Consider the following 18,883-nt stretch of genomic DNA (forward strand, 5'->3'; position numbering starts at 1 on the left):
GCCCCCCCCCGCCGCAACCGCCGCACCGGGTAAAATAAGGACAGATCGATCGGTTGGGGAATCAACACCTAGGGGCATAATTTTAAAAAGAAGCTCCCACCCACCAACTACTTTGTGCACATACATAGCTGATGCAGATGGGGCCACAGAGTGGCCCTTTCTGCATCGGTATGTGAAATGGGGATTGTAGTGATGCCTCAATATTGAGGCATCACTACAATCCCTTGTAAGCAGCTGGAAGCGATCATGATCGCTTCCAGCACTTCAGACAACAGAGGACGTACCAGGTACGTCAACTGTCATTAAGGGAAGTTTTTCCTATGACGTACCTGGTAAGTCCTCTGTCATTAAGGGGTTAAGTACTTTTATCATGTTATTAGGCTGTAAGATTACACTTTTGTATTGGATGACTGTGTTATGCTTTATATTTCTTCTCTTATTGCAGTTGTTACGGGACAGTTTCCTCTCTCAATGGTGAACCTGAGCAAGGTGTGTCAGTGGAAGGTATTGGACAGAAAGATTGTGCTATTTATGGTGAAGACACTGTCACAGATGAGGAGGGTAAATTCCGACTTCGTGGGCTGCGGGTACGTACTGAGACCTAATATTTGTTATCTGATGATATTGATGTTTTACAGAAATGCATGCAAGGCAATCCCCTGTACTGCTGCTTTATTGATCAGATTTGTCTTTACTAGAAGACTAAGCATTGTTAACATGCGATAGCCTCTGAAACAGAAGCTGCTAGTAGCCTGCTCTGCTCTCTGCCATTGGAGCAAGCGGTAGAACTTATTGGTTTTACCGCCCATCAGTTGGGAAGAGAAAAAAACACTTAGGTGGACAGGGCAGTAAGGAACTTATTGCACATATGTGTTTAAAACTAGTCTTAACACTATGTAGTGATTTAATATGTGCTTAACGATGCAGTGTAGTAAATATTAACGTTTACTGTCCCTTTAAATGTAGTTGTTTTTTTATTTTTTAGCATTTCCATTGGCTATTTAGCCATGTCAGATCAGAGGCTTTTCTCCCTTACCTAGGTTTATGTTGCATTATGCTTCTCATTTGTGTTTTGATAAATTTGAGAGTAATTTGATGTGGTCAGAGTATCTGGGGACCGAATTGGCTTTGTATACGTTACTTTAACTATGTGCTTAACCCCTTTTCAGGGGTTAGCACAAACACCTGCATCATTGCTAGTGATAAAATGCTCTAACACATCAGAATATGTATTATTTTCACTAGAATGGAACTTTAATGTCTAATGTAATGTAGATTTATAATACCCGCTATTTGCTTTGTTTTCTGTGAAGAATCTGTTTAAATGTGTTCTAGATTATAAGATATGCTTGGTGGCAAGGGGCCACACTAGACATCTGGTTCTCACTATAAACTCTAGTCTGTGGCTTTATAAACTCTGTGTGACCTCACGCCTCTATTTTAGCTGTTAATGAGTTGCTAAGAGCTTCCCTTGAGTCTTCTGCTAACATCATGTACAAGCTGTAAATTAGAGCAGTGCTACCGACGTTGACCTATTTTCAGATTGCAGGGTCTTCAATATATTTATAATGCAAAGGGCTTAAACAAGTTATAAGCTGCTATCTAAGTGCTTGTAAAACACCTTGTTCTGTTTCATAAATTCCTTATGTCTTCAGTTAACCGCATCAAACACCGATTCGTACACGTGAAACTATTGCTTAGTGTTTTACCAATTCACAATTAAAGGGACATTAAACCATTTGAGATTATAATTTAAAGGGATTGGAAAGTCAAAATGAAACTTGCATGAACCAGAATGAGAATGTCATTTTAAGACACTTTTAAATTCACTTCTATTTTTAAATGTGCTTTGTTCTCTTGGTATCCCTTGCTGAAAAAGAATACGCACATATCCTACACTAGTGGGAGCTAGCGGCTGATTGGTGCCTGCACACATTTTTCTCTTGTGATTGGCTAACTAGATGTGTTGAGCTTCCTGTCAGTAGTGCAATGCTGTTCCTTCAGCAAAGGGTAACAAGATAATGAAGCAAATTTGATAATAGAAGTAAATTGGAAAGTTGTTTAAAATTGTATGTTCTATCCAAATCATGAAAGAAAATGTTGGAGTTTCCTGTCCCTTTAATCAAATGTAGTAAAAAACAAACAAAAAGTTTTGCTATATACTTTTTATAATTTATGTTCCAATTCCTCTGAGAAGTGCAGACTCCAGACTTGACACCTCTATATTCCACACAGACATTCGTTGCACACTCTAGTGACTAATTTACTTGTCCATAATGAGCTTTAGCTGAGAACATGGCTGCGCGCATTGCTTTATGAAGTCTAACACTTTTCAATATTTAAAAAATTAAATGGACATTGATGTCAAACGTATTTTCTTTCATGATTCAGACAGAGCACACGGTTATTAACAGCTTTCCAATTTACATCTATTCTCTAATTTGCTTCATTCTCTTGGTATCCTTTGTTAAAAAGAATACCTAGGTAGGCTTAAGAGTAGCAAGGCACTACCGAGAACTAGCTGCTGATTGGTAAATGCCCAGATATGCCTCTTTTCATTGGTTCACCTGATGTGTCCTGTTAGCTCCCACTAGTGCATTCAACAAATAATACAGATATTAGGGCTTGGCGATATGGGCAAAAAAAAATATTTAATTGCGATTTTCTTATGACTATAACACCTTCATTTTGTATTATAAAGTTTATTTAATACTACAGAATCTTAATGTACATGTTTCTCAATGTCCAATACACTCTTGGAGCATAAAAATACAAACCACAAAATAGTTAAAATAAAATTTGCTGCCTGTGATGTGATTAAATAGTAGCCACTAGCCAGTTATTAGGTCTTATGACACACAACATTGTCATGTTTTCTTGGACAGTCATTCTAACTGTGTATGATTAACAAATGAAGCAGTGTAAGCCACATACACACACATATATATATTTTTTTTCTTCTTCTTTTTTAAACATTTTAATTTTACTGAACACGAGCCCTGCTCCTGTCCAGGAATCCATTACAGGCATATAGCAGTAGGGGTGGGGGGCTGCTCCTTTCAGAAATGCTGTGCCTTACTGATATAAAATACATTGTAGATGCAGTTAAGTTAACCCAGCAGCAGAGGGGACTGCAGTTTTAGCCTTTTTGGGAGCCGTGGGGTTAACTGCATCTGCTATGTATTTAAGCCGCTTCTAAGAGAGCAGGAGATTGTATGGGAGGTTCCATAATGTTTACATACCCTAAGTTTCAGACTGCAGACGTCCCTAGGGGGAAATATAAGTAAGTGGGTTTCTCTGCTCTTCATTCCTGCATGGGCTCCTTTTAGATTTCTAGATTGATTGGCTGCTTCTCAGAACAGAAAGTGAAAGTAAAAGAGCCATTTTACAATTGTGTGCTAAAAGCAACCACTAGATGGAGCTGGTTTGCAAGAAATCACAAATAAATGAATGCTTTATAGCCACTTCTAAAGGAATTTTTTATGTAGGAAAAAATCGGGACTCCTCGCGGTTTTAAAATCGCGGCAATTAATCACGGTTTTAAATTGCATATGCGATTAATCGTGCAGCCCTAAAAGATATAATGAAATAAGTTTGATAATAGAAGTAAACTAGAATGTTGTTTAAAATTGTATGTGATATCTGAATCATGAAAGAAACAGTTGTTTCATGTCCCTTTTAATATAATTAAAAAACAAACAAAACATAAAAATGTGCATCATATTCTCAGGCTAATCTTTGCTTTGTAAATATCATTCTATCTACAATTTTATTTAATGTTTAATGTCCCTTTAATTGTCATGTTAAGAATTTGATGCTTTTCTTACAATGTATGTGTCTGCTTTTTCAGCCTGGCTGTGTGTACCATGTACAGTTAAAAGCCGAAGGTAATGACCACATAGAAAGAGCTCTGCCTCCGTATCGAGCGATTGAGGTGAGTGTATAAAACATTATATGTAAGATACTTTAAACCATGTTTTGAGGCAAATCAAAACTGTAACGGTTTTAAACATCTTTCAAATTCACTTTTATAATCAAATTGGCTTTGTTCTCTTGGTTTTCTTTGTTGAAAGCTAAACCTAGGAAGGCCCATATGCTAATTTATACTTTCTTGAAGGCCACCTCTTATCTCAGTGCGTTTGACAGTTTTTCACAGCTATACAGTGTTAGGCTAAAATGCAGATCTGTCAAAAAGTCTGCTGAGGCTTAGATACAAGGTAATCACAGATTAAAAAAGTATATTCATATAACAGTGTTGGTTATGTAAAACTGGGGATTGGGTAATAATGGGAATATCTATCTTTTTTACGATAAACATTTTCAAGTCGACTGTCCCTTTAATATGCCAACAATCTTTCCAGTCTTCTCTTTGTGCCCGTTATGGTCTGTGTAACCAGCGGTTTCCACGTTACTAATAGGACACACTTCAGCGTGACAGATATTTGACTTTTTTCCCAGAAGTTCTGCACTAAAATGAAATGGATCAACACCTTGTTTGCTGCAGTTGTTTTTGGTTAGTCAAACTCCACCCACCACTTATGTTATCCGTAGTTCCTAAAGTAGACAAGTAAGTCATGGTCATTTTGTTAGCAAAACATGCTTTGTCAATTAGGGACACCTATGTGGCAGTGTTAGATTTGGGAATTCTGCCATGTACACAATATTCAGACACACTTCCTGGGAAAAGGGGCAAAATAAATAATGAAACTATGGGGTCGATTTATCAAAGGCTTTCACCAGCCTTTGAGCCCCTACGGCTGCAGGTTCACACAAGAGAGCCTGCACGCCGTATTTAACAAGCAGAGGTCATCAGGCTGCTGCTTTCCTAACCTTTCGCCACTTTAGACAGCTCCTGCCCGTGCGTGATTGGCTGTGCACAGGCAAGGGGTGGGATTGCTGGTGAGTGCAAAATAGCACTCGTGTGCAATGCTGAATTCAGCCCGCCAGAGGCGAGCTGCGGCGGACAGGGGCGCGTATGTGCGCCCCTGTCCGCCTCAGCTTGATAAATCGCCCCCTATATCTCAACGTTCTTGAACTATCTCAAGGTGTTTGCTGTCCCTTTAATACAGTGCAAATGAATTTCATATTTAAATAGATTTATTATACTTGGACTTAGTAGAGATCTGCACATTTTTTTCAATATTTGATTCATTATTTGTTGTACGTTTATTTCATATATTAAAGCAAAAGAATACAAGCGTGCAGATTTTTTTATTTTTATATTTAGGTTGGAAGCAGCGATATAGATGGTGTGAACATTATTGCCTTCCGTCAAATTAATCAGTTTGACCTGAGTGGAAATGTGATTACGTCATCTGAATATCTATCTACCCTGTTGGTGAGTTTGATGTTTTTCAAAATTTACATCAGCTAATGTGTATGTTGGTATTTAAATGTACTCTACATTTTAGGGATACGACTTTCCATATTCTTAGGTCCCAGAATGTTGTTTCTGAAGCTACCATACCTGCCATAGCCATGTTCCCTTGTTCGCTCGATTTTTATTTATGTCTGTAGTCAGAACTTGCTGGAAGGGCTGAAAGAGAGTTCTGATGAGCTGAATCTAACATAATGATTTTTGCTGTTACTGCTTGAAGTGCTGTTGCAAAGAAGAGGCTGTCAGAATTATAAAAAATATGAAAAATTTAAAGGGATACTAAATCCAAAATGTTTCTTTAATAATTCAGATAGAGCATTCCATTTTATGCAACTTTCTACTTTACTCCCATTATCAATTTTTCTTCGTTCTCTTGCTATCTTTATTTAAAAAGCATGAAAATAAAGATAGCAAGAGAACAAAGAAAAATTGATAATAGGAGTAAATTAGAAAGTTGTTTAAAATTGCATGCCCTGTCTGAATTATGAAAGAATAAAATTGGGTTAGTATCCCTTTAACTGTAAAGCTATATCATAATATAATTTTTGAGTTATTTCAACCACAGTACTAACAATAAGAGATTAAACAAAAAGTTTTCCTATTGCAGATCAACGTTTGTGTACCTCTAAATTTGTTTTCTTCTGGACAAAGATAAAAAAGAACTGGGCTTTTCCCAACAAAAAAAGAAAATTTATGCTTACCTGATAAATTTATTTCTTTTTTGACACGACAAAGTACACCCCCTTACAAAAATCTAGCTCTCTTGCCAACTTTGATTTCCTTTCTGGCACAATTGAGATCCAGTGCAGTAAATCAATCATTGTTGTTGGAATCTACCGCCCACCTAGCTCTCCTGTTCATTCCCTTTCAGACATAGCCCATCTCCTTACTGAAACCATAGCTCAAAACCCAAAAAGTGAAGTTTTGGTTTTTGGAGATTTTAATATTGATTGGCTGAATCAAAAAAATAATAGTTGTTGCTCTGTGTTTAAGTCTTTGCAGCTAACGCAATTAATCTCCTCCCCAACTCGCATAAACCTCAAAAGCCATAATCACACCCTGCTCGATTGGATTCTCTCCACCTCTCCCGACCGAATCCAGGAGGCAGGTGTTCTCCCTAACAATTTCAGTGACCACTGCTTAGTGTACTGTGTGCGCAAAATAAAGGCAACTAAAACCTCTCCCAAGGTTAAAATCACCAGATCCTTCAAAAAATTTAATCTTCAATCATTTCTAAATGACATCAAGAACCTCCCCTGGCACAGATTAAACCTAATCCCAGACCTTGACTCTGCAGTTGAATTATTTCAGTCCGAACTCCTACAAGTTTGGAATTTACATGCCCCGCTGCGTAAGGTGAGAGTAAAAGGAGCACACTTGAATTGGATCACAGCTGACCTCATTCAAATGTACCAGTTTCGAGATTCATTGTGGTCAAAGTTCAAGCATACTGGCTCTATGAACGATCACTGTGTATATAGACAATGGCGAAATATATGCACTAAACAAACAAAATTGGCCAAGGCCCAATATTTCTGTGAAAATCTGAATAATATCATATCAAACCCTAGAAAGTTTTGGAAAGTCATAAATAATTTACAAACACCACCAATCCACTCCCAACCCTCCACTGTCAACGTGGACAACCAAACCCTGCAACTCCCCTTAGATGTAGCAAATGCCTTTAACAAATATTTTGTCAGATGCTCCACCACCCTGATTGACAAACTAATAAATGGCACGCATCCTGAAGCTACAAATGTGGATCAGGCCCCACTAAATCAGCAAAGACCCAATATAGAGAAGTTCAATTTTAGACCTGTACCCATCAATGTCATTAAGAAACACCTTAATAACCTAAAAATGAAAAACCAGTCTGGACCTGATCAAATCCCAGCAATGCTGTTGAAGCTTAGTGCGCCAGCAATTGCTAAACCTGTCACAACCCTAATTAATGAATCCTTGGTGTCTGGATACATACCCAAACTCTGGAAGACTGCAAGAGTAGTGCCTATACATAAAAGTGGGGAGATAACCTTGGTTTCTAACTATCGCCCAATATCATTGCTCCCAGTATTGTCAAAAATCTTAGAAAAATGTGTCCATACGCAATTATGTGAATATTATCAACAATCTAACTATCTGACCCCTGATCAATCAGGTTTTCGTACAAATCACTCCACTACAACTGCCCTCCTAAAAGTTTGCAACGATATCCAAACTGGAATGGAACAAGGAGACCTAACTGGAGCTATTTTCCTTGATTTTGCAAAGGCCTTTGACACAGTAGACCACGACATACTACTGCTCAAACTAAAAAACTCAGGTATTGGTGATCGTCTGCTAACCTGGTTTCGATCATATGTATCGGATCGATCACAATATGTCTCCATTTCTGACAGTGACTCCCTCCCTCTCCCAGTCACGTGTGGTGTTCCCCAAGGTTCCATTCTCGGCCCCCTGCTATTCACATTGTTTATAAATGATCTGCCTAATGTCTGCAAATCCTCAACTGTACACATGTATGCAGATGACACGGTAATCTATGCAAACAATTCCGATCTACCTCAGCTTGAAGCAGTACTCCAAGACCAGTTCACAGAGGTAGAAAAGTGGATCTCAAAAAACAAACTCTTCCTAAACACTGACAAAACTGTCACAATGATCTTTGGAACAGGACCTAAACTACACAACCTACAAAATTCCCATCTATGCATCAAAACAAAATAAAATTGTACACTGACCGCAGTCCACTCTTTTAAATACTTGGGTATGTTGTTAGACCCCAATCTATCTTTTGGCCTCCATATAGAAAAACTGGCATCTAAACTTTATCCAAAAATAGGTGCCCTGTACAGAAACAAATCCTGCCTCAGCCCTACTGTAAAGGAAAAGATTGTACAGCAAATGCTGATGCCAATCGTGGATTATGGGGATGTAGTATATGCACCAGCACCGCAAACTCACCTTAATAAACTTAATACATTGTATAACTCGTTCTGCCGCTTTGTGCTACAATGTAACTACAGGACACACCATTGTGACATGCTAAAAGAACTAAACTGGCTGTCGCTGTAATCCAGACGCACCCTCCATCTTTCCTGCCTAGTGTTTAAAAGCTTTTCTGGGAAGCTCCCACCCTACCTGAGCAGTATGCTCTCACCGGTTATTCCCACCTCCTATAACCTCCGATCCAGTACCAGCACATTATTTAGCGTGCCTCAATACAAAAAGAAAGCAGCTCGATCCTCCTTTTCCTACAGAGCACCACAATTATGGAACGACCTCCCGCACACTTTCAAACCTTCCCCATGCCTAATATCCTTTAAGAGATCCCTCTCTACATATCTCAAAACAGAATGCACCTGTCATTGTTGATTATATATTTCCTACCTGCTCTATGTTAAAAAGATTTGTGCATATATCATTTATTATTATTGTTTTGTATTTTATTGTACCCATTGTATCAATGAAATGTTTTGTGTACCCAGGACATACTTGAAAACGAGAGAAATCTCAATGTATCTTTCCTGGTAAAATATTTTATAAATAATAAATTTTATAAATAAATAAGTCCACGGATCATCTTAATTACTAATGGGATATTCACCTCCTGGTCAGCAGGAGGAGGCAAAGAGCACCACAGCAGAGCTGTTAAATAGCTCCTCCCCTCCTTTCCACTCCAGTCATTCGACCGAAGTTAGGAAGAGAAAGGAAAAGCCAAGGTGCAGAGGTGTCTGAAGTTTACATAACCCACAACCTGTCTAAGAGAAACAGGGCGGGCCATGGACACAATGAGTCCACGGATCATCTTAATTACTAATGGAATTCAATACCCAAGCTAGAGTACACAGATGATACGGGAGGGACAAGACAGGGAACCTAAACGGAAGGCACCACTGCTTGAAGAACCTTTCTCCCAAAAGCGGCCTCAGCCGAGGCAAAAGAGGCAAAATTGTAGAACTTTGAAAAAGTGTGAAGAGAGGACCAAGTTGCAGCCTTGCAAATCTGTTCCACAGAAGCTTCATCTTTGAACGCCCATGAGGAAGCAACAGCCCTCGTGGAATGAGCCCTAACTCTCTCGGGAGGCTGCTGTCCAGCAGTCTCATATGCAACACGTATAATACTCTTTAGTCAAAAAGAAAGAGAAGTAGCCGTAGCTTTCTGTCCCTTATGTTTTCCTGAGAAAATCACAAACAAAGAAGAAGACTGACGAAAGTCCTTAGTCGCCTGTAAGTAGAACTTTAAAGCACGGACCACGTCCAAATTGTGCAGAAATCGTTCTTTCTGAGAAAAAGGATTAGGACAAAAGAAGGAACTACAATCTCCTGATTAATGTTACGATCAGAAACTACTTTGGAAGAAATCCTAATTTAGTACGTAGAACTACCTTGTCAGAATGAAAAATAAGATAAGGGAACTCATACTGCAATGCCAAGAACTCTGTCACTCTGCGAGCAGAAGAAATAGCAACAAGAAATAAAACTTTCCAAGATAACTTCATATCTAAGGAATGCATAGGCTCAAACGGAGCCCCTTAAAGAACTTTGAGAACCAAATTAAGCCTCCATGGTGGAGTAACTGGCTAGAACACAGGCCTAATCCTGACCAAGGCCTGATAAAAAGAATGCACATCTGGAACATCTGTCAGACGTGTGTGTAACAAAAAAGATAAGACAGAAATATGACCCTTTAGGGAACTTATCGATAGTCCTTTCTCCAAACCTTAGAGAAAGGACAAAATTCTAGGAATCCTAACTCTACTCCAGGAGTAGCCTTTAGATTCACACCAATAGAAATATTTACGCCATATCCTATGGTAAATCCTTCTAGATACAGGCTTACGAGCCTGAATCATGGTCTCTATGACCGAGTCAGAAAACCCCCCTTGGATAAAAATAAGCATTCCATCTCCAAGCAGTCAGCTTCAGAGAAACTAGATTTGGGTATAGAAAGAGCCCCTGAATCAGAAGGTCCTTCCTCAACGGAAGTCTCCAAGGTGGCAGAGAAGACATGTCCTCCAGATCTGCCTACTAAATTCCGTGAAGCCAAGCCGGAGCAATGAGAATCCCCACTGCCCTCACCCGCTTGATTCAAGCAATGACCTGAGGAAGAAGAGCAAATGGAGGAAAAAGGTATGCTAGACTGAAAGTCCAAGGTACTGCCAGGGCATCTATCAGTTCCGCCTGGGGTCCCTGGACCTCAACCCGTATCTCGGGAGCTTGGCATTCCGACGAGAAGCCAAGAGATCCAATTCCGGCTGACCCCATTTGAGGATCAGGCTGAAAAACACTTCCGGATGGAGATCCCACTCCCCCAGATGAAAGGTCTGCCTGCTCAGGAAATCCGCCTCCCAGTTGTTCACCCCTGGGATGTGAATTGCCGACAGATAGCAAGAGTGGGTTTTCGCCCACTGAATAATTTGGTTACCGTTGTCATCGCTAGGGAACTTCTCGATCCTCCCTGATGATTGATGTAAGTTATGTTCCGACTGGAACCTGATAAACTGGGCCGAGGCTAACTGAGGCCAGGCCAGAAGAGCATCGAAGAACGCCCTCAGCTCCAGAATATTTATAGGAAGAACAGACCCTGACTGAGTCCAAACTCCCTGATACTTTAGGTAGTCCCAGACGGCCCCCTCAACCTAGAAGGATGGCGTCTGTAATCACTATCACCCAATATGGTCTGCGAAAGCAGGATCCCTGGGAAAGATGATCTAGAGATAACCACTATTGCAGAAAAACAAGTCCGCATAATCTCCGTTCCATTGCTTGAGCATGTTTAACTGCAGAGGTCTGAGGAGAAACCAAGCAAACGGGATGATGTCCATTGCCGCCACCATCAGCCCGATTACCTCCATACACTGAGCCACTGATGGCCGAGGAGTGGACTGAAGGGCAAGACAAGTATCGAAAATCTTTGACTTCCTGACTTCAGTCAGAAAAAAAACTTCATTGATAGGGAATCTAAAATGGTTCCCAAGAAAGTTACCCTTGTATTTGGGACCAAGGAACTCTTTTCCAAATATACCTTCCACCCGTGAGATCGCAGGAAGGCTAACACCAAGTCCGTGTGTGATCTGGCTTGTTGTAAGGATGGCACCTGGACTAAGATGTCGTCCATATAGGACGCCACTGCATTGCCCTGTAACCGAAGCACCGCCACCAGCGAACCCAGAACCTTTGTGAAAATTCTGGGAGCTGTGGCAAGACTAAGGGGAAGAACCACGAACTGGAAGTGTTTGTCCAGAAAGGCAGCCCTTAGGAACTTGTGATGATCCCTGTGAATGGGAACATGCAGGTACGCGTCCTTTGAAGGCGGGACTTCCGGATGGGTGGAGTCAGCAAGCAGATGCACGCTGACAGAGGGCTCTGAAGACGAAAGGGCCGGAAAAATCTCCCCAAAACGCCTGGATCCCTTGGCTGCGCTGGTCGGTCACAGCACGGGTCGTGGGCCGTCGCGGTCCTAGCTCAGGCAAGGAAGTCCCTGGATGCTGACAGGCTCAAAGCAGAGCCATTTTGTTTGTCCGACACCTGGAAACAGCCGTCTGCAGCAGAGTGAGACAGACCGGGTATGGATCTGGTCCACAGCTAACGACGAGGTGCGGGTACAAGAAAGGGTAAGGATACCCACAACAAGTGCTAACAAGGAGAACAAGTCGAGCCGCGCAGAACAGTGGCAAAGGTGGTAATCGCCTGCTTGGATATCGATGCACGTTTAGTGGTTAAACTGGCCTGGATCCAGATTTCTACGTGCCAAGTAAAGATTGTATGACGCCCAGGAAGACAGTGATAACGCTGAGCAGCAAAGACTCCACTGGGAAACCGGTAAGCGTGTGCTGAGTAAATGTGAAGAAGAGCCGAAATTCTACAACGGCTACCTGGGCATTATACTTGTAATTTAGTGGGGCCATATTTGGTTAAAAGATACTCTTAAAAGGGGCCATTTTTTGACTGTTGAAAATGGATGTTGGCTACAGTGATGCAGGTTAAAACCTTGAGAAACACATGAGTGCTGACCCTGGTGTTAGTAAATCACAGCCAAAGCATGTTACTTTACAAGTGAGACATCTCCCAAGTGCAGACGGTATATGGATCATATGTGGAAAAACTGTACTATCTAAGATTTCCAATAGCTGTACTGGGTCATATTGAGCTATATGTGATGATACACTTGCTTCTAAACCCCAAATATGTGCCCCTGAAGCAAAAACTCAGTTCAGTGATATAATTTGATTGCAAACAGCGGGTGCTGACAACACAGTGAGCTCTTCTCTGAAACAAGTGTGAACTGTTTAAGTGGGAGACACGATATTATTTAGCCTCCAGCTGGATCAGAAAACAAAGACTGTTGCCACATAGTTATAAACCTGTCTGAAGAAAGTTGTTCTAGTTAAGACAACTTAATATCCTCACTGCTGGACATTTATGTATTAGTACCTTAATTTCACTAGTTAATGTCAGACTAAGCACTTGCTGGCTGGTCTGACAAATTGGGATTTTCTCTGTTATAGTGAGTTGGTTAAGAATCTGGAGGTATCAACATTATAACAACAGTGTGGTAAACAAAAGATAAAATATCTGTATACATAAGTTTGAGATAGCTTAATAATTTGGATTGTCTATGAAAACTGGAAGTATTGGGTTATAGATCTTATTGTATTCTAGTTAGAGAGCAAGATTTCTGTTTTCTCTCAGCTAAACTTCTTGTGGGTATAAGGTAGCTCTCTGAAAATAGTAAAGGGCAATAACATTTTCACTAACTTTTGCATCTAGGTATAAGAGCTGGTGTTATAATAGATTGCTTAGAGTATTGTTGAAACTAAGAAGTATATAAGGCGAGATCAGGAACAGGATTGTTGATATTTTTAGATAAAAACATGACTTGCTAAGATTGAGTTAGGGTGTGCTGACTGGACTATTTTTGCTTTTTCTTTTCTTCTTCTGGGCGGTTGTCCGCCCCTTACTTTTCACTGTTGTCACTTTTCCTTCACTTTTTACACACGTTGCTGGGATTCTTTTTTCTTTTGTAAGGATCACATACACTTTTAACCTTTGGTTGGTTTGGTTTTTTCAGTTTCAACGACTTTGTATATGTAGACACAATCTCCTTCTACATAAAGTAGGGTAAGTGGAAGAGTTACCACAAAGTGTTTTTTTTTTGTTTTTTGTTTTTTTTCGTGCACGAATATTGAGTAACACAATTTGTCACAATCTTCGTATGCTTATAATACACGTCGCTTCGCACTAATTTCTTGCACGGGTGTTGGACTATCTTTATATTTTCTACACATTGGGACTAATTTTGGGTTCCCTATGGAAAAATTTGTATTGCACTCTAAGAATAATTCGCCAACGATGGCGCCTAAACACAAAGAAAGAAAGGCGAAACAAATTGATATCAGTACAGAAGTCATTAATGACATGTCAGTGAGCACAGCAGACAATGCGAAGTTACTACAGCAGATTGCAGAACTCTTTATGCCTCAATTTGAAACTATTAAACAAGATATTGCAAGTTTATCGGGAGAAGTAAAACAGTTTGCAACAAGGATAGCGGAGGTTGAAACGAGGGTTTCAGATATAGAAGATCGAACTAATATCCAAGAACAGCTAAGTGCTACACATAGTCGTCAGATTTCACAGTTACAATCGAGACTGGAGGAGCTGGAGGATAGGGCCCGACGCAATAATTTAAGAATAGTGGGTCTTCCAGAATCAGCTGAGTATCGGGATCTACTGTCCTTTGCCTCCTCCAGTCTCCCGAAACTGGTAGGGTTTCCTGTAGAAGATACACCAATACAGATAGAAAGAGCCCACAGAGTTGGCCCAATACGAAATAAACCTGATGGCACTTACAAGGCAAGATCGGTTCTTATAAAATTCCTAAATTTCCAGGATAAGGTTAACATACTCAGACACTACCGTAGAAGTAACAGTCTGATGATAGAACAACATAAGATATTGATCTTCCAAGATTTCTCGGCAGAGACTCTAGCTAAGAGGAGGGAGATGTCACCATTTTGCTCCAGACTGATTAAGGCTAACTTTAACGCAAGATTAGTATATCCAGCTAAAATTATCTTTGAAAAAGAGGATACCCAAATAGTGTTAAACAACCAGGCCGAAGCTCAGGAATGGTGTACCAGATTTTTGTAAATAATATAGTAGTTTAAGACTGCTTATGTTGAAGATGGAAATGTTAAGCTTGACACTTTTTGGTGTAGAGGGTGGATTGGTGAAATGGTCGGCCCCAGGAGGTAGGGGGAAAGATATTAATACTGTTTCCATCTACAGATGGGGATTAATTTTAATTTTAATTTTTATTCTTTTTTTATTGGTTAAAGCAGATGGGGTATTTGCAATGGGCGCATCTATTAATGGCTCTAAATGGCGGATAGACTGAAATTAATTTCATGGAATGTGGGGGGTATATCCTCCCCAATTAAGAGGAAGTTAATTATCAAGGAATTGGGGAAACATAAGCCTGATATTGCTTTTATACAAGAGACTCACCTAAAACCCCATGAATTACCCAAATTAAAAACGAAATGGGTAGGAGAAATTTCGGCAACAGCATATGATAAAAGGAAAAGAGGGGTTGCCATATTATTTAATAAACAGCTATCCTATCAGATTATATCGCAAGTACTGGATATAGAAGGAAGATTTCAAATTTTAGAAGTTTTGATTAATAAATGCCATTTCATTTTTTGTAATGTTTATGGTCCAAACTCCTTGGATAGAGGATTTTGGGAGAAACTGAGTTTGCAATTGTTACCGTTTGTAGGGAGGAATATTGTCTTGACTGGAGATTTGAATATGACATTCACCCCTAGTTTGGACAGGTCTAAATTTGCGCAAAGAGGTAAGCATAACAGGGAGGCGAAGGTTCTACAGAACCTGGGACATAAACTGGCACTTAAAGACATATGGAGGCTACAACACCCGGATAGTAAAGAGTATACTTGTGAATCAAAAACATTCAAATCTTTTTCAAGAATAGATTATTTTTTAATATCTAGTAATATGCTAGGTCTAGAGATTCAATCAGAGATAGGCGAGATTGTTATCTCTGATCATGCAATTATTACTTTAGAGATCAATGCAATCCGGTCCCCAGGCCCATACCACTCGCGCTTCTTCTTTCCCCAATTTCTGGTTAATAATGCTAAATTTAAGAACTGGCTACAAGCCAGATGGAAAGAATTCCACCAGTTCAATGCTGCATACGTAGATAAACCAGAAATCTATTGGGAAACAGCAAAATCAGTCCTGAGGGGCGAGATCATTGCTTATTTATGCAAATTGAAAAAAAAGAGGAAAAATAGAGAAGAACAATTAGCCAATCAGGTTAAAAATGCATATAAAAGATATCTAAACTGCTCAAGTCAGCCCCTTTGGGCTAAGTATATTTCGGCGCGAACAGAGAGAGAGATGTTTTTGAAACAAGTCTTAGCCATAGAAGTCCAAAAACAAAAAGCTAGATTTAGAGGACACTATGGTAATTCCGCAAAATACCTAGCCAAACTAGCTAAAGGGTGGTCCCAGAAGAACTATATAGCCACAATTAAGATCGGCGATAGAAGAATTACCAATATTGTGGACATAAGGCGTGAATTTGTAAAATATTTTAAAGAGGTTTATTCAATAGGAGTAGTTAATTCAAATAATAAGCAAGACTTCTGGAAAAGAGTAATACTACCTAAAGTTGAGCCACAGGACTTAAGCCGACTCAATGAACCGATATCTATAAGCGAGATCTCAGATGCTATTAAGCAGGCGAAGTCTAATAAAACGCCAGGTCCAGATGCTATGCCAGCAGAGCTTTACAAACTTCTACACGATCAAATTCTGCCTATATTAGAAGCACTTTTTAATCAGTATTACATTAAGAATCAGATGTGGTCGAGGCTCTTTTCAGCATCGAATGTGGCGCTAATATTGAAAAAAGATAAAAACCCAGAAATGGTGTCCTCTTATAGGCCCATTTCGTTGCTAAATCAGGACTATAAGTTGCTAACTGCTATTGTTGCAACTAGAGTTAAGAAAATTTTGGAGCCACTAATACATTCTGACCAAGCAGGTTTTATGGTGGGCAGAAGTTCGGTGAAGAACATCCGAAAAGTAATGCTGGTTATTGATCATTTTTGGAGTAGATCAATAAACAAGAAAAAGATGCAATTCAAGACAGACTTAGCCTTACTTACAGTAGACGCTGAGAAGTATAGTATGGGATCACCTATTCACGGCACTCAGAGGATTCGGTTTTGAGGGGAATTTCTACCAGTTTATACGGATATTATACCAGGCCCCAACATCTGCCATTATCGTTAATGGGGAAGTATCTGAGAGTTTTACTCTCAAACGTGGTACACGGCAGGGATGTCCCCTTTCCCCATTACTTTTTAATTTAGTATTAGAGCCTTTGGCAATTCTATTAAGAAAAGAGCTAAAAGGAATTTGTATAGGGGATAAAAAGCTGGTGACATCGCTATTCGCAGATGATATCCTACTCTTTTTAAGCAACGCCAAACAATCCATACCCCAATTGTTAAGAATTATAGAAATATTTAGTTCGATTTCTGGCTATAAGATTAACTGGGGGAAATCGGAATTGCTATGGATATATAAGCCTAAGTTATCTGTTATACACCCCTTTAAAGAGGTACAAGAAATCAGGTACTTAGGTATTACCCTAAGTACGAATCCGGCATGTTGGTATGAATTAAATTTTCGGAAATGTATTGAAACGTTCAAGCAGAAATTGGATGTATGGCATAATTTACCTATTTCACTGTCTGCGAGAGTAATGTTAATTAAAGCAATTTTATTCCCAAAATTACTTTATTTGTTACAGAATCTCCCGTGTCTAATTACTAGAAAAGATTTAAAATTTCTGCAAAGACTATTTACTAAATTTGTATGGCACGGGAAGAAACCCAGGATGTCTTTAACTAAATTATCTTATTTTAAAATGCATGGTGGTCTGGCACTTCCGAATATCCAGTTCTATAATTATGCTGCGTTAGTGAAATTTGCTCTTGACTGGATAACAGAAAAAGAACATGTTTCTTCTCTTGAAATAGAAACACAATTGGTAGACCCATTTTCCCTGAAAGCTTTGATTCATATCCCCTTTGTGAAATTACCAATAAATGTGGCACATATGTACACATTTAAATATATAATTCTAGCGTGGCAAAAAGTTTGTTCGGAATTACACATTGATTTTCGTAGATCCGCATTTCTTCCTCTAGTAGGGAATCCGGACTTCATTCCGGGATTTACACACAAAATCTTTCGTACTTGGGCCAGTAATGGTCTTAAAAATATAAAAGACATATGTGTAAATGAGACCCTACTGATTAAAACTTTTGCAGACTTAAGAGCTAATTTTAATCTAGAAAAAAATTCTTTTTACGCCTATCTTCAAGTACAACATTGGATAGGGTCTCTACGAGCAGAGGGCGAAAACACTACCTCGCTGGGAGACTTAGACGGAGCGATTAAATTATATCAAGCTGGGAAAGTCTCCATCGCAACTCTCTACAATTTACTCATTAAATACCATGGGCTGCTACATATCGGTGATATAGAGAGGAAATGGAATAAGCTGCTGCCAAATGTTACTAAAGAGCACATCCTACAAAGCTTTAGATTAACTGACCAAACCCAAGTTTTTATAGATTGGAAGGAATCACATTTTAAGTTAATAAATTTGGTATATATCACACCAGCCAAAATGTCTAAATGGTATAAGACAGAAGTTAAATGTCCTAAGTGTAATACTGAGGAGGCAGATGAAATGCATTGTTTCTGGAGTTGTCCTAAAGCATCTCAGTTCTGGAGTAAAGTGTGTTTCTGGGTGAACAAAGTAAATCCGTGCAATTTCAAATTTGAGTCAAGACATATTTTTTTCCTTGTAAATCAGGAGGAACCTTATACAAATATTAAGCTTATAAATACATTAATCCTAATAGGTCGTAATGTTATGCTTAGAAATTGGAAATCTCCACGTGAACCTAAATTCAAGGAGTTTGTAAATAAAATTTACAACCAGATCACAATGGAACAATTCGATTTGAGAGAAGCCAGTGATAAGTCAATACAAAGATTTTTCGTGAAATGGGAGAAAGTTATATTAATCCTCCCGATAGACGCCCAACGTCAGTTAGTTGCTCCGTTTAGGGGTTCTATTTGGTTTATACAGCAATTAGAGCTTGGTTTACTTTCACCTGAGTGGAAGATTTAATTTGTTTGCAGAGGGGACTATTAAAAGGGGATTGCCAGGTGTTCTCTCCCCCTCCCACCATGGGGCTGAGCTGACTGGTTGACGAGTGCAGGAAGACCAAGGCATGGCAGCAAGGTCAGATATTATTAGTAGTAAAACTTAGTCGTTATCATATTGGTCTTTTGTTCTTCCTTTGTATATGTGGTACACATAATGTTTTTTTTTCTTTATATGATGAATAAGAGATGATGATCTACTGTAGTCATTGAGGAT

At 39.4% G+C, this 18,883-nt stretch overlaps 1 protein-coding gene across 1 annotated transcript in view; it reads left to right on the top strand.

Moving 5' to 3' along the window:
- LOC128642240 (nodal modulator 3) overlaps nt 1-18,883 on the top strand; it is a 122,944-nt gene that overhangs the window by 72,195 nt on the left and 31,866 nt on the right. The window contains exons 25-27 of the mRNA XM_053694938.1: nt 446-587; nt 3,851-3,934; nt 5,228-5,338. Of these exons, the coding sequence (XP_053550913.1) occupies nt 446-587; nt 3,851-3,934; nt 5,228-5,338 (337 nt within the window). The remainder of the gene's footprint in view (nt 1-445; nt 588-3,850; nt 3,935-5,227; nt 5,339-18,883) is intronic.

Source organism: Bombina bombina, chromosome 11 (genome assembly GCF_027579735.1).
Source record: "Bombina bombina isolate aBomBom1 chromosome 11, aBomBom1.pri, whole genome shotgun sequence".
Lineage (NCBI taxonomy): Eukaryota > Metazoa > Chordata > Amphibia > Anura > Bombinatoridae > Bombina > Bombina bombina.